General features: G+C 37.2%; 1 protein-coding gene across 3 annotated transcripts in view; it reads left to right on the top strand.

Moving 5' to 3' along the window:
• DNAJC27 (DnaJ heat shock protein family (Hsp40) member C27) overlaps positions 1–13,598 on the top strand; it is a 39,241-nt gene that overhangs the window by 5,799 nt on the left and 19,844 nt on the right. For all 3 annotated transcript variants that reach the window (XM_067703545.1, XM_067703543.1, XM_067703544.1), the window contains exons 2-3: positions 4,109–4,191; positions 9,286–9,355. In XM_067703545.1, the coding sequence (XP_067559646.1) occupies positions 4,109–4,191; positions 9,286–9,355 (153 nt within the window). The remainder of the gene's footprint in view (positions 1–4,108; positions 4,192–9,285; positions 9,356–13,598) is intronic.

The raw sequence follows: 13,598 nt of genomic DNA on the forward strand, positions 1-13,598 counted from the left end.
TCTACATATAAGTGAGATCATATGCTAGTTGTCTTTCTTTGACTTATTTCACTTAGCATAATTCCCTCTAGAATTCATTCATGTTTTCACAAGTGGTAAGATTTCATTTTTTTAAAATAGCTGAGTAATATTCCATTTTTATATGTCACATCTTCTTTATCCATTCGTCTACGGATGGACACTTAGGTTGCTTCCATATCTTGACTATTGTAAATAATGCTGCAGTGAACATTGGGGTGCATATATTTTTTCGAATTGGTGTTTTTGTTTTCTTCAGGTATATACCCACAAGTGAAATTGCTGGATCATATGGTAGTTCTATTTTATTTTTTTTAGGAACCACCGTACTGTTTTCCATGTGGCTGCACCAATTTACAATCCCACCAGCATTGCACGAGGGTTCCTTTTCTTTTCACATCTTCTCTAACACTTGTCATTTATTGTCTTTTTGATGATAGACATTCTGACAGGTATAAAAGGTGATATCTCATTGTGGTTTTGATTTGCATTTCCCTCATGATTAGTGGTACTGAGCATCTTTTTCATGTGCCTGTTGACCATCTGTATGTCTTCTTTGGAAAAATGTCTATTCAGATCCTTTGCCCATTTTTTAATTGGGCTATTTCGTTTTTTTGATGTTGAGTTGTCTGAGTTCTTTCTATATTTTGAATATTAACCCCTTATCAGATATATCGTTTGCAAGAATATTCTCTCAGTCAGTAGGCTACCTTTTCATTTTGTTGATAGTTTCCTTTGCTGTGCAAAAGCTTTTTAGTTTGATGTAGTCCCATTTGTTTATTTTTACTTTTGTCTCTCTTGCCTGAGGAGACAGATCCAAAAAAAATTTTGCTAAGACTGATGTCTAAGAGTGTACTACCTATGTTTTCTTCTAGGAGTTTTATGGTTTCAGGACTTAGATTTAAGTCTTTAATCCATTTGACTTTATTTTTGTATATGGTGTGAGAAAGTAGTCCAGTTGATTCTTTTACATATAGCTGTCCAGTCTTCCCAACACCATTTATTGAAGGGGGTGTCTTTTACCATTATATATTCTGCCCTCTTTGTCATTGATTAATTGACCATGTAAGTGTGGGTTTGTTTCTGGGCTCTCTATTCTGTTCCATTGATCTATGTGTCTGTTTTTGTGTCAATAACCTACTGTTTTGATTACTGTCATTTTGTAGTATAGCTTGAAATCAAGGGGTATGATACCTCCAGCTTTGTTCTTTTTTCAAGATTGCTTTGGCTATGCCTGTCTTTTTTTTTTTTTTTTCTTTATTGGAGTATGGTTGCTTCACAATGTTGTGTTAGCCTCCACTGCACAACAAAATGAATCAGCCATACACATACAGATTATGCCTGTCTTTTATGGTTTCTGGGTTTTCTTTCTTGGTTGAAAAGGTTTCCCTAAGGTTGTACATATATTGCACATTTTCTTCTGAAATTTTTATTGTTTTATTTTTAAATGCTTAAATCATAAATTTATCTGTAATTTATTTTTGTATATAGGGAAGTTCAGGGCCCAACTTAAATTTTTTCCTGATGGATATGCAATTGTGCCAGTAACATTTTACTAAATAGATTTTTTTTTCCCATTGACTTTAAATATCACCTTTGTCACTTTTTAAATTTTTATATATAATGGGATCTATTTCTGAGCTCTCTGTTCTGTTCTACTGACCTACTTGCCTATTCTTATGCCAGTATAATACTCTCTCAGTTTCAGACTATATTTTAATATTTGTCAATACAAATTCCCACCTCTTTCTACTGCCCTGCCCCTTTCCTGTTTTTCATACTTGGATTAGTTCTTCTCGGATAACTGTTCTTTCATATGAATTTTAGGGTAATTCTATTAGGCAAAAAAAGATTCAAACCTTAAGATTTTTTTTCAAAACTTAAGATTTTAATTGGTTAAGATTTTAATTGGAACTGCATTAAAAAAGTACCTAAAAATCTATTTAAGAAAATAGAGAAAGCAAAAAAGTCTCTCTATATTTATGTTATTTAACTTAGTTTATAAGATCCTAAGGTCCAGGAACCCTGTCTCTTTGGTTATAGGGAGTGGTTATTCATACCATTAATTAAATGTGTATCTCTTTAAATACTTAGGGCTAGTGTTTAAATAGTGTACTGGAATTAAAGGACTTCCAGATCCCTTAATCTCATGAATAATTTAGAAAAAGGCTGTATTTATTTTTCTAGGATATTGTGAGAGAAAACATTTGAGAAGTGCTTTCAACCTATAAAGTGTTTTTTAAAAGTATAGCCTCTTAGCAGTACTCACTCCAAAGAAGTTTTTCCTTCAGTTCACAATGAGCTTATTAAGTACTTTTTAAAGCAACTGTCCTATTTAATATAGATTGAGGTTCATCAGGAAAGTGTTTGAGCAGAATAAGCTTCATGACCAGCACTTCAAGTAAATTATGTTTCATGAGTGCTAAGGATTGCCATTAACGTACAAGTCATTTTAATTCAGTTTTTCATTGGCACTGAGCTAATTGCTCAGATATAAAGTTATAAGATATAAAGAAGTAAAATACTGGTGTTTGCCCTCAAGCAGTTTACTGTCTAGCTGAAGAAGTAAGATAAATATGCACATGTGAAAAGATAACAAGGCAGTGAATAACTGATAACTAATACATTATATATGTATATATACATTTATATTCATATACAGTATATGTACTATATACACATATAGTATATAAAAAGTGTTAGAGAAGTTCAGATGTAGGCAAGATCTCTTATAACCTGGAAGCTCAGAGTTTGCACTGGACCTTAAAGGATAAGTAAGATTTGGAAAGAAGGGAGAAAGCTCTTTCCAAGTAGAGAGAAAAGTAATGACAGAAGTCAGGCCTGGGAGTTTTGCAGAAATGGAGGGTTTATATTCGAAGGGTTTAGACAGAAAAGACAGATTAGGGCCAGATTATGGAGGATCTTGAATAACGGACAAAGGAATTTGGATGCTGAACTCTTGGCAGTGAGAAGCCACTGAAGATTTTTGAGTTAGGGAAGTGAAATAACATTAGTGGTATGCATTGCTGATTGAAGTTGGGAGGGAAAGGGGACATAAAGACCAATAAAGAATTTCCTGTAGTTGTAGTTGTACAGAAGTAGATGATGAAGACTTAAACCAGAATGGTACCAGTGGGAATTGGAGTGAGGAGAAAGATGGAAGAAACATTCAAAAGAAGATTTAGAAAGACTCAGAATCAAACGTGACTTTAATAATTTAATACCCTGTAATTGGGAAAATGGTGGTATTATGAACAGAACTAGGATGTGAACAGGATTCGCTGTTTTTATGTATAAGATTAGTTCATTTTGGGGCATTTTGAGTTTGTGGAACAGTGAGTGGGGCATCTAAGTAGAAATTAGTCTGGTAGATATTTGGAGATGTGGATCTGGTCTGGGGAGGGAGGTCAAGGTAGACACATATTTTGGTATTATTATTAAAAATATACGAGCAGAAGAGGTCTTTAGAAGAAAAGAGAAGGACTTCTCTGGTGGCTCAGTGATTAAGAATCCGCCTGCCAATGCAGGGGACATGGATTCAATCCCTGGTCCGGGAAGATCCCACATGCCGTGGAGCAGCTAAGCCCGTGCGCCACAACTGCTGAGCCTGCGCTCTAGAGCTGGGGAGCCACAACTACTGAGCCCATGTGCCACAACTACTGAAGCCCACGTGCCTAGAGCCCATGCTCCACAACAAGAGAAGCCACTGCAAGGAGAAAACCGCGCACCACAAGAAGAGTAGCCCCTACTCGCTGCGACTAGAGAAAGCCCACGCACAGCAACGAAGATCCAACGCAGCCCAAAATAGATAAATAAATAATAATAATTTATTAAAAAAAAAAAGAAAAAAGAACAAGGATTGAACACTAAACTGAAAGCATACCCATATTTGGTATTAAGGGAAGAATTTTAAAATAATTTTTCTTTAAAATCTTCACCTTTAGTATTTGTTTCAGTTATTTTATAGTTTTGGCTTTTGAAAAAGCTTTGTGTCTCGTGGTGAATGAAGAAACCATAATGAAGAAATGTGCTTATTTTGTATACGTTCCCAGAGTGTCTTTACTAAAAGCATGTATTTTTACCTTTTTAGAGCTGTATTATAAAGCGATACTGTGAGAAAAGATTTGTGTCTAAATACCTTGCAACAATTGGAATTGACTATGGAGTCACAAAGTGAGTACATATATTCTTTCCTTGGGCTTGCAAATTACATAGAAATTCAGAACCCTTCTAAACTGATCTGTCTTGAAATGGAGAGTCTGAAGATAAACTGGGACACATAAGAATGAGACCTTTACAGATAGTAGTAATCACATCATTTGTTCATCATGGAGTACCTTCTGTTTGCCAGGCTTCGTGTGGGGTGTAGGGTCTGGTGATGAGCAAGTCTGCACGAAGCCTGCCTGGCAGATGTAGCTTTTCAGGAAGCATGTTTCTATATAAGCAGGTCTCGTTAGCAGGTATATTTTTAGAGAATTTTGAAATATTCTCTCCCAGAAGCCTAAATATTATGTGGAAAATTTTCTATCAGAGAACTTCCTTTTATGATCTTTACATCCTATTAGAATCCAGCAAAAATGATCTGGGAAGAGTAAAATTAGGTATAAATGGGGATTTATTTGGAGATGAATCAAGGGTGGGTTGAGCTTGGGGAGATAGGGTCACATTAACAGGAAATTACACTGGGGGAAAGTAGAATTGGGGTAGACAGCACATCCACAAAGGTGGAATTTCAGGTGCTCGCTGTTCAGACCCCAACCTGCCCCTTCCCTTCTCTCTTATCTCATTCTTTTACACACTTTACTCTCCACCCATGCTGAATTTGTGCCATCATACTTTCCTATCTCAGTGCCATCATTCATTCTGTCCACCTGAAATGTCCTTTCCCCTCATCTCTCTGCCTGTCAATCTCCTCAAGGTATAAAGTGTGACTGTTCCCATATGGCTTTCTGAACAGCTCCTTTATCAGTCAGGACTCATTTTAGTTGAAAATGACAGAAATATTAAAATTCTCTGCTATTCATGGGTCTTAGCATAAATTGTCTTGTGTTATTGTTTGTATATGTTTAATGTCTCCTGCTAGATTTAAAGCTCCATTAAGAAGGGGCTATTAGTATAAATTATCTCCAGGGGCCTGGTACAGTGCTTATACATAGTCGATACTCAATAAATAATTATTGTTCGGTAAGATAGATACATCTGAAGAGGAAGTTTGCAACGTTAGAATATGAGGGCAACATTCAAGAAGGTAGACTAAAGTGGTAGGGTGTATCTATACTTCAGGGCACAGGATTTCATCAGTTATATGGTAGGATATCCTATTCAAGGCAGTTTTGTTTTGAATCCATGTTAAGTAGCTAATTTATTCATTTAAGAAATAAGAGTTCTCATGTTATGCCCTAGAACTGTGGTTTATTCAACAGACTACAGTCATCTCTCAATATCCAAGGGATGTTGGTTCCAGGATCCCCTGTGGATACCAAAATTTGCAGATGTTCAAGTCCCTTATATAAAATAGTGTAGTATTTGCATGTAACCTATGCACGTCCTCTCAATACTTTAAATCATCTCTATAATACCTAATACAATATATCAATAAATAGTTTTAAATACAGTGTTAATGCTATGTAAATATATAGTTGCTACCTTGTGGCAAATTCAAGTTTTGCTTTTTAGAACTTTCTGGAATTTTTTTCTGAATATTTTTGATCCAAGTTTCGTCGAATCCATGGATACAGAGCATTCTGTAAGGCTGACTGTATTGTTTCTGGTTGATTTTTTATTTTTATTTTTTGTCTTATGGTGAGGAGGAGAATATGATTGACAGAAACCCAACTCAAGCCAAAAAAAAAAAATCAATTCACATAATCCAATTATAAGGATGTAGCTGGGTCTCAGAGATCGCTGGAACCAGGGAGAGAATATAACCTGGTCCTTTCATGATGTGTCTCTCTCTACCTTTTGGCTCCTTCTCCACAGCTGCTGGTAGCTCTCAAGTTTACCAAAACTAATCACAAATTTAAAAAATACCAGGTAAGGTTTTGATTGTCCAGGTGGAGATAGGTGCCTTTCCCCAGCTCAGTTAGCTGTGGCCAGCAGAGTGGCATCAAAAAAGAAGATGGAAGAACCCATTTAAACCACAGTTGGGAGAAGGAGGGTACTCTTTTGGGCAGTCAGAACAATAGATTCGTATATGTATAGCTGATTTACTTTGTTATAAATCAGAAACTAACACACCATTGTAAAGCAATTATATTCCAATAAAAATGTTAAAAAACAAAACAAAACAAAAATAGATTCCCACTCCATCCTTCAGATTTCAGTATACTTGAGAATTAGTTGTAGAGTTTGTGAAAATGAATATTCCTAAGACCCACCCACTAAGATTCTGATTCATGGGATCTGAGGTGGGGCACAGGACTACATTTTAAACACCCTCCCCATATTTCCATATAATGATGCAGGTGGTCTTCAGGCCACAATTTAGGAAAGCAAGCACTGGCTTGAGGTAATGAATTACCATTTTTCTTAAGGTAATTTCCTCTGTCAGACTTCTGAATTAAATTGACCTCTTTTGAGTTGCAATTTGTGAACACATTTGTGTTACTTCCTGATTTTATAAGCTTCAGTTCCATCCCTTCTCAGCTGCTATCTGGCAAAACTTTCTAATATAAACTGTTACACGAGATCTAATGCAGATGCTCTCAAACTCTGTTGTTGTTTTGTTTTGCTGTTCTCACACTGTCTTTTGTAAGATGGATCCTGATTTCACAGATGTTAAAATGAAAACAAATTTGTATCTTAGAATTGATGAAATATGGCAGAGAATTCAGGAATGAAGAAATCATGATGATTAGTAGTTTGATTGAAATATACAAGTAATATAAAACAACTGTAGGAATTATGGTTTCAGAAAAGAAAGTGGAAAAAAAAGTGAAAAAAAAGTAATAGAGGATATTATAAACTTGGACAGGGAACAATAATCATAAATAAGCCAGGAGGTAGTATAGAAACAATGGGAGCAGGTGCTGCTGTCCTTGTAGTCCATGGGAGGAACTCTTATCAATGCTGTCTAAACTGAAACATGCTACTTAAAAAAACATAACTTTAATCTGTTAATTTATTGCTAATAATCTCCATTTTTAACCTTACAGGAATGTTTTTAGGAAATACTGTTTCTGTAGTAAAGAGCATTTATATTTAAAGCTCAATAATTCCTCCCAGTTTACATCAGTTTCTTTTTTTTTCTTTTGTTAAATTCAGTGAAATGTAAATTTTATGCTTTTAAATTAATATCCCAATTTTATAAAAATATTTATGTCTATGTTTATCAGTCTTATCTATGTACACAAAGAAGTCTACAGTAATGTTCATCTATATTAATGAAGGTTTTTCTTCTGGGTGGTAGGATTTGGGATAACTTTTAAACTTTCATCTTTCTACTTTTCTTTAGTGTTTGAATTATTTATGAAGTTTCATTCATTCATTTTCCAATAGTGATTTTAATTTTTTTTTGTATGCGAACATTCATAGAAGCTATATTTCTAGTAGCGCCAAGTTAGAAACAACTCAACTGTCCATCAACAGATTAATGGATAAACGAACTGTGGCATGTTCATATGATGGAATACTACTCAGCAACAAAAGGAGCAAACTATTCATATATGCAGCAACATAGATAAACCCTAAAATAATAATGCTGAGTAAAAGAAGGTAGACAAAAAAGTGAACACACGGTATGATTCCACATATATCCAATTCTAGAAAAAGTAAACTGACCTAATAGTGACTGATAGCAGATCAGTGGTTGGCTAAGTAGGGCAGGAAGGGCAGGAAGGAGGGGTTTCAAAGGGGCCCAAGGAAATGAGTGATATGTTCATTGTCTTGACTGTGGTGATGGCTTCACAGGCGTAGACATATGTCAAACTCATCAAATTATATACTTTAAACATGCGCAGCTTACTGTACATCAATTATATTAAAGTAAAGCTGTCCTAAAGAAGGAGGAGGAGGGAAGGTGGCAGCCCTTGGCCCCATGGTGGAGACCAGTCACTCCTCTGCTCTCCTGGTTGGGTGCAGATGTGAGTGTGGGGTTTATCTACAGAATCTTGTCTCCTCTGCCATCCAGGTATTCTTTACCTACACAGCTGTGTCTCCCCCAGTTGTTTCAGGTTTCTCAAAGGCAGGGCAGTGCCTTCTGTGTCCAGCCTCTCCTGGGGTTGACCATTCTAGTCTGGTCACATATTTGCAGAGATGGGCAGCCAAGATAGGGAGGTTCTGTAACATCTGGTGCGTGGGCTCTGCTGCTCCAGAGGGCAGAAATGGGGCCACACAGGAGCCACAGGGACCGCATGCCAGGTCAGCACCTTTGCTGGGCAGCTTGCCCTCGGTTTGCCCTAACACCACTGAGTGTGGGCTGGGAGACGACTCCACACCCTTCTTTCCAGATAAGAAAACGAGGCCCAGAGTCCTGGGGTGGGGACCGAGGTGAAAAAAGAATGGAAACGGCCTCCCAAAGGAGGCTGCCTGCAGTCACGCACAATCCTTCGAGGGTCCCGCGGCCTGCCCCGTTACTCTGTCAGCCATCCCCAACCAGCTGCCTTTGCTATAGAAACAGTAATAGTGATTTTTCTTTAAAAAAATAAAAGGACTGGAAGCAAGTATACTGTGATGTTAACAGTAGTTAATTCTAACATGAATGGTTGTTACTTCCCTTTTTGTTCTCTTCTGTATTTCCAAATTTCTGAAAACAAATTGACTATTGTTCTTGCTCAGATGAAGGGCATAGGAAAATTAAACAATCAACATTAATAATATACATCTTTATACTCTTTATTTTATACTATTTATTGTACTGCATGGTAACCAAGCATAACCATTAGTAATTACGATGTCTTACTAAGTGAAGTAAAACATTTTGTTTTCCTTCATCTTGCTCCTACTGTCCCTAATCCATTTTTTTTTTTAGCACCACAGTAGTAGCTACTATTTGTTTGTTACGGGGTGTGGACTGAAGTGTCGAGGTAAGGTGAGGCTAAATGAGGGTGTTTATTCCAAGTGAGTTCAGGGTTCTTAAAACAGGAGCCACCTGCCAGATTGTGGCTCCTGTTGTAAAGATTATCTGGAATCAAGAAGAGGCACTAAGAAAGTACCTCTTTTAAATTTCATACACATAACCTTTTGAAATTCATAAGCGACATAAATGATATTAACATGAATACAGAAGCCACGACCTTCTTTGGGATTGTTTGCATTTGAACATTTCAGGGTACAAGTCAGAGACAGAGAAATCAAAGTTAACATCTTCGATATGGCTGGACATCCCTTCTTCTACGAGGTAAGAAAGACTTTTTGAGAAAACCTATATCCAGTATTGTCAGTGGGTTGAAGGAAAGATCCCGAATTACCGAACAACCAGTATTCAAGTCATGTGTAAAAATAGGTAAATTTAGCTGGTGTTTGTGGCTTCCCTTCGGAGCTTTACCTTAATGGATATCTGTTGGTCTTCTGTGCTGTCCCCTTAAATAGTGGTAGGAAATTTTGTTGCTAATGTTTCAAACACTTAGATAAGATATTTTAACCTTCAAAGGACTGTTGCTTTTTACTTTGTGCCTTAGCCCAGAATGTGAAAAGATAATTACATAGGTACAGGAACTTAGGAATTCAGAAATGAACCCTTTGTAGCAGTGTTCTAGAGCGATTTTCCAGTGCACTCCTCAGTCATGTGTGCTCTCTCCCCAGAAGAAGCGAAAGCAGCCTCACTTGGTTTACTTTCATCTGCTTATCAGTCCTAAGTAGTCTCAAAATCAATCTCATGGCCTTTATCTTTTGTTTTTCCTTCCTTGGGTTTTTCATTTATTTCCTCCCTTCTGCTTGCTTTGGGTTTATTCTACTCTTCTTGTTCTAGGTTCTTGAGGTGGGAGCTTAGATTATGGATTTGAGACTTTCTTTTCTAATGTATGCATTTAGTATTATAAATTCCCCTCTCAGTACTACGTAGCTGTATCCCACAAATTTTGATATGTTGTATTTTCATTTTCATCTCATTCATTCAGCTTTTTTAAAAAATTTCCCTTGAGATTTTCTGTTTGGCCTGTGGATTATTTAGAAGTGTGTTGCTTAGTTTCCAAGTGTTAGAAATTTTCCTGTTATCTTTCTGTTATTGATTTCTAGTTTGATTTCATTGTGATCAGAGAACACACTATATGATTTCAGTTTTTTAAAATTTGTTGAGGTTTCTTTTTCATGGCCCAGGACGTGGTCTATCTTGGTATATGTTACATGGGTGCTTGAAAAGAATGTATATTCTGCTACTGTTGGATAAAGTGTTCTATAAATATTTATTAGAGCCTGTTGGTCAGTGGTGTTGTTGAGTTCTTTTCTATCCTTGCTGATTTTCTGTTTAGTTCTGTCAGTTGCTAAAAGAGGGGTTTTGAAGTTTCCAACATTAATTGTGGATTTGTCTGTTTCTCCTTTTAGTTCTATTGATTTTTGCTTCACATATTTTGCAGCTCTCTTGTTTGGTGCATATACATTTAGGATTGCTATGCCTTCATTATATAATTTTATTATTATATCCTGTCCCCCCTGTGTCTCTGGTAATTTTCTTTCTAATGTCTGTTTTATCTGATATTAATATAGACATTTCTGCTTTCCTTTGATTAATATTTGCATGATACATCTTTTTCTATCCTTGCACTTTCAGCCTGCTTATATCATTATATTTGAAGTGATAAGACAATACATAGTTCAATCATGTTTTTTAATGTATTATGCCAATTTCTGTCCTTAGATCACCTACTCTTATGTAGTTATTGATATGTGAGCGTTTAAGTTTATTATTTTTGTTTGTTTGTTTTCCATTTTTTTAAAAAATGAATTTATTTATTTATTTTTGGCTGCTTTGGGTCTTTGTTGCTGCCCGCGGGCTTTCTCTAGTTGTGATGAGCGGGGGCTACTCTTCGTTGCGGTGCATGGGCTTCTCATTGTGGTGGCTTCTCCTGTTGTGGAACACGGGCTCTAGACACGCGGGCTTCAGTTGTTGTGGCACGTGGGCTCAGTAGTTGTGGCTTGTGAGCTCTAGAGCGCAGGCTCAGTAGTTGTGGTGCACAGGCTTAGTTGCTCTGTGGCATGTGGGATCTTCCCGGACCAGGGCTCAAACCTGTCCCCTGCATTGGCAGGTGGATTCTTAACCACTGTGCCACCAGGGAAGCCCTTGTTTTCCATTTTTCATTTCTGTTTTCTTTTTCCTGCCTTCCTGTGGGTTACTTGAACATTTTTTGAATTCCATTTTGATTTGTCAAGTGTTTTTTAAATAAATTTATTTATTTTATTTTATTTTTGGCTGCATTGGGTCTTTGTTGCCGCGCGCAGGCTTTCTCTAGTTGTGGCGAGTGGGGGCTACTCTTCGTTGCGGTGTGTGGACTTCTCATTGCGGTGGCTTCTCTTGTTGTGGAGCACGGGCTCTAGGCACATGGGCTTCAGTAGTTGCGGCTCGTGGCTTAGCTGCTCCACGGCATGTGGGATCTTCCTGGACCAGGCATTGAACCCATGTTCCCTGCATTGGCAGGTGGATTCTTAACCACTGTGCTACCAGGGAAGCCCCTCTATAGTGTTTTTGAGTAAATCTTTCTGCATAGCTTTATTAGTGGATACTCTAGTTATTATATAAGTTATCACAGGCTACTGGTGGTGTTACTTTAACAGTTTGAGTGGAGTGTAGAAACTTTTCCTTCTTTTACGCCCCTTTATCCTCTCCCATTTATAATATAATTGTCTTAAATATTTTCTCTAAGTATATTAGAAGCACAACAGTGTTTAATTTTTGCTTAACTGTCAAACATAATTTAGAGAACTTAAGAGAGAAGGAAAGCATATTGAATTCACCTGTATTTTTACTTACTCCGTTCTTTCATCCTTTGTTATGTTCCAGGGTTCCTTCTTTTATCATTTCCTTTCTGTGTGGAGGACTCCTTTAGCCATTCTTTTAGTGTAGGTCTGCTGGCAACAGATTCTCTTAGTTTTCCTTGATTAAGAATGTTTTGATTTATCCTTTGGCCCTGGAGAATTTTTTTTTTGCAGGTTATGGGATTCTGGTTTGATATTGTTACCAAACCAAACTTGGGTCCACTCGCCTGTGCGCAGTAAATCCAATTCTACTGACAATAGGTTGTGGTGAAGGAAAGTACAGCAGTTATTGCAGGGTGCCAAGCAGGTAGTCCCGGACAGCTAATGCTGGAAAAAAAACACCCCGAACTCCCCGAAGGATTTCAGCAAAGCATTTTTAAAAGCAAGGGCGCCCCCCTCCAACCCCCCCGCACAGGGTATGTGATCAGCTTGTGCACAATTCTCTGATTGGTTGATGGTGGGATAACAGGGCAGAATAATAGGAATTAACATTATCAATCCTTCGGCACCAGTAGGTCTGGGGGCCTTTGTGCTCATGATCATCAAGTAATTAATTTCTTCCATTGGTGGTTTTAGCATCTGTAAAACAACTCAGGAAGTGTGCATCAGATACTATTATCTAGGTACTTCAGAGAGGAGGTACAGCAGAGGATATGGGGGAGGGGTCTGTCCTGAAAAGTCCCCATAGTGTCTTGCTCTGTTACAATTTTCTCGGCTACAATTTTTCTTTTTTTTCAACACTTGAAAAATAGTGTGCTTCTTTCCTCTGGCCTCATGGTTTCTGATGAAAAATCTGCTGTCATTTGAAATGGTTTTTTCCCCCATTTTTTTTTTTAACATTGTCAATACTTTTTTATATGAGATCAGGTCCATTTCATCTTAAACTTAGAAATTCCTGCCGTAAAATTGTTTCAACTCTGCATTTAAGAAAGAGCAGTTTTTTAAACATTGTATCTCATGGGAAAATAGTACATATCACAGAAAACTTCCTACTTTGCTGTTTTCTCTAATTTCTCTTGAGCACCATGCAAAGTTATTTCATGTTATATGAGAATCATTTCTCCTCTTATGATAATATTCCTCTTCTCTACTTAGATTTCCTTATCATTTGCGGTTTTGAGGCCCCCTCTTGTACTCACTGAGCCTCTTAATCCCCTGTAATTTCACCACTCTCAGGGAAGAAGTGGGGTTTCTGAGGAATGGGATATTTATTGGGAAGGTTAACTTATTTAGGTTCAGAGAGGTGTCATTTTTTTCTCTGACCGCTTTCATGATATTTTTCCTTTGTCTTTAATTTTTACAGGTTTAATTATGTCTTTTGGCATAATTTGAGTTTTTCCTGTTTGGGGTTTTCCTGTTTGGGGTTTTCCTGTTTGGGGTTTTCTCAGCTTGAATCTGTAGGTTTATGCCTCCTGCCAAATTTGGGAAGTTTTCATCCATTATTTCTCTAAGTACTTTTCAGCCCCACCATGTTTCTCCTCTCCTTCCAGGACTCTGATCTTATTATAGTCTCACAGGTCCCTGAGGCTCTGTTTTTTTTCTTTCTTTCTTTTTCTTTTCTTTCCTTATTTTAGTTTATTTTCTCTCCGTTGTTCAGATTAGGTCATTATTGTTTTGCCTTCCATTTCACTGATTCTTTCCACTGTCTCCTCCATTCTGCTCTTGAGCCCAAC

This window comes from Pseudorca crassidens, chromosome 14, assembly GCF_039906515.1.
Source record: "Pseudorca crassidens isolate mPseCra1 chromosome 14, mPseCra1.hap1, whole genome shotgun sequence".
NCBI classification, from domain to species: Eukaryota; Metazoa; Chordata; class Mammalia; order Artiodactyla; family Delphinidae; genus Pseudorca; species Pseudorca crassidens.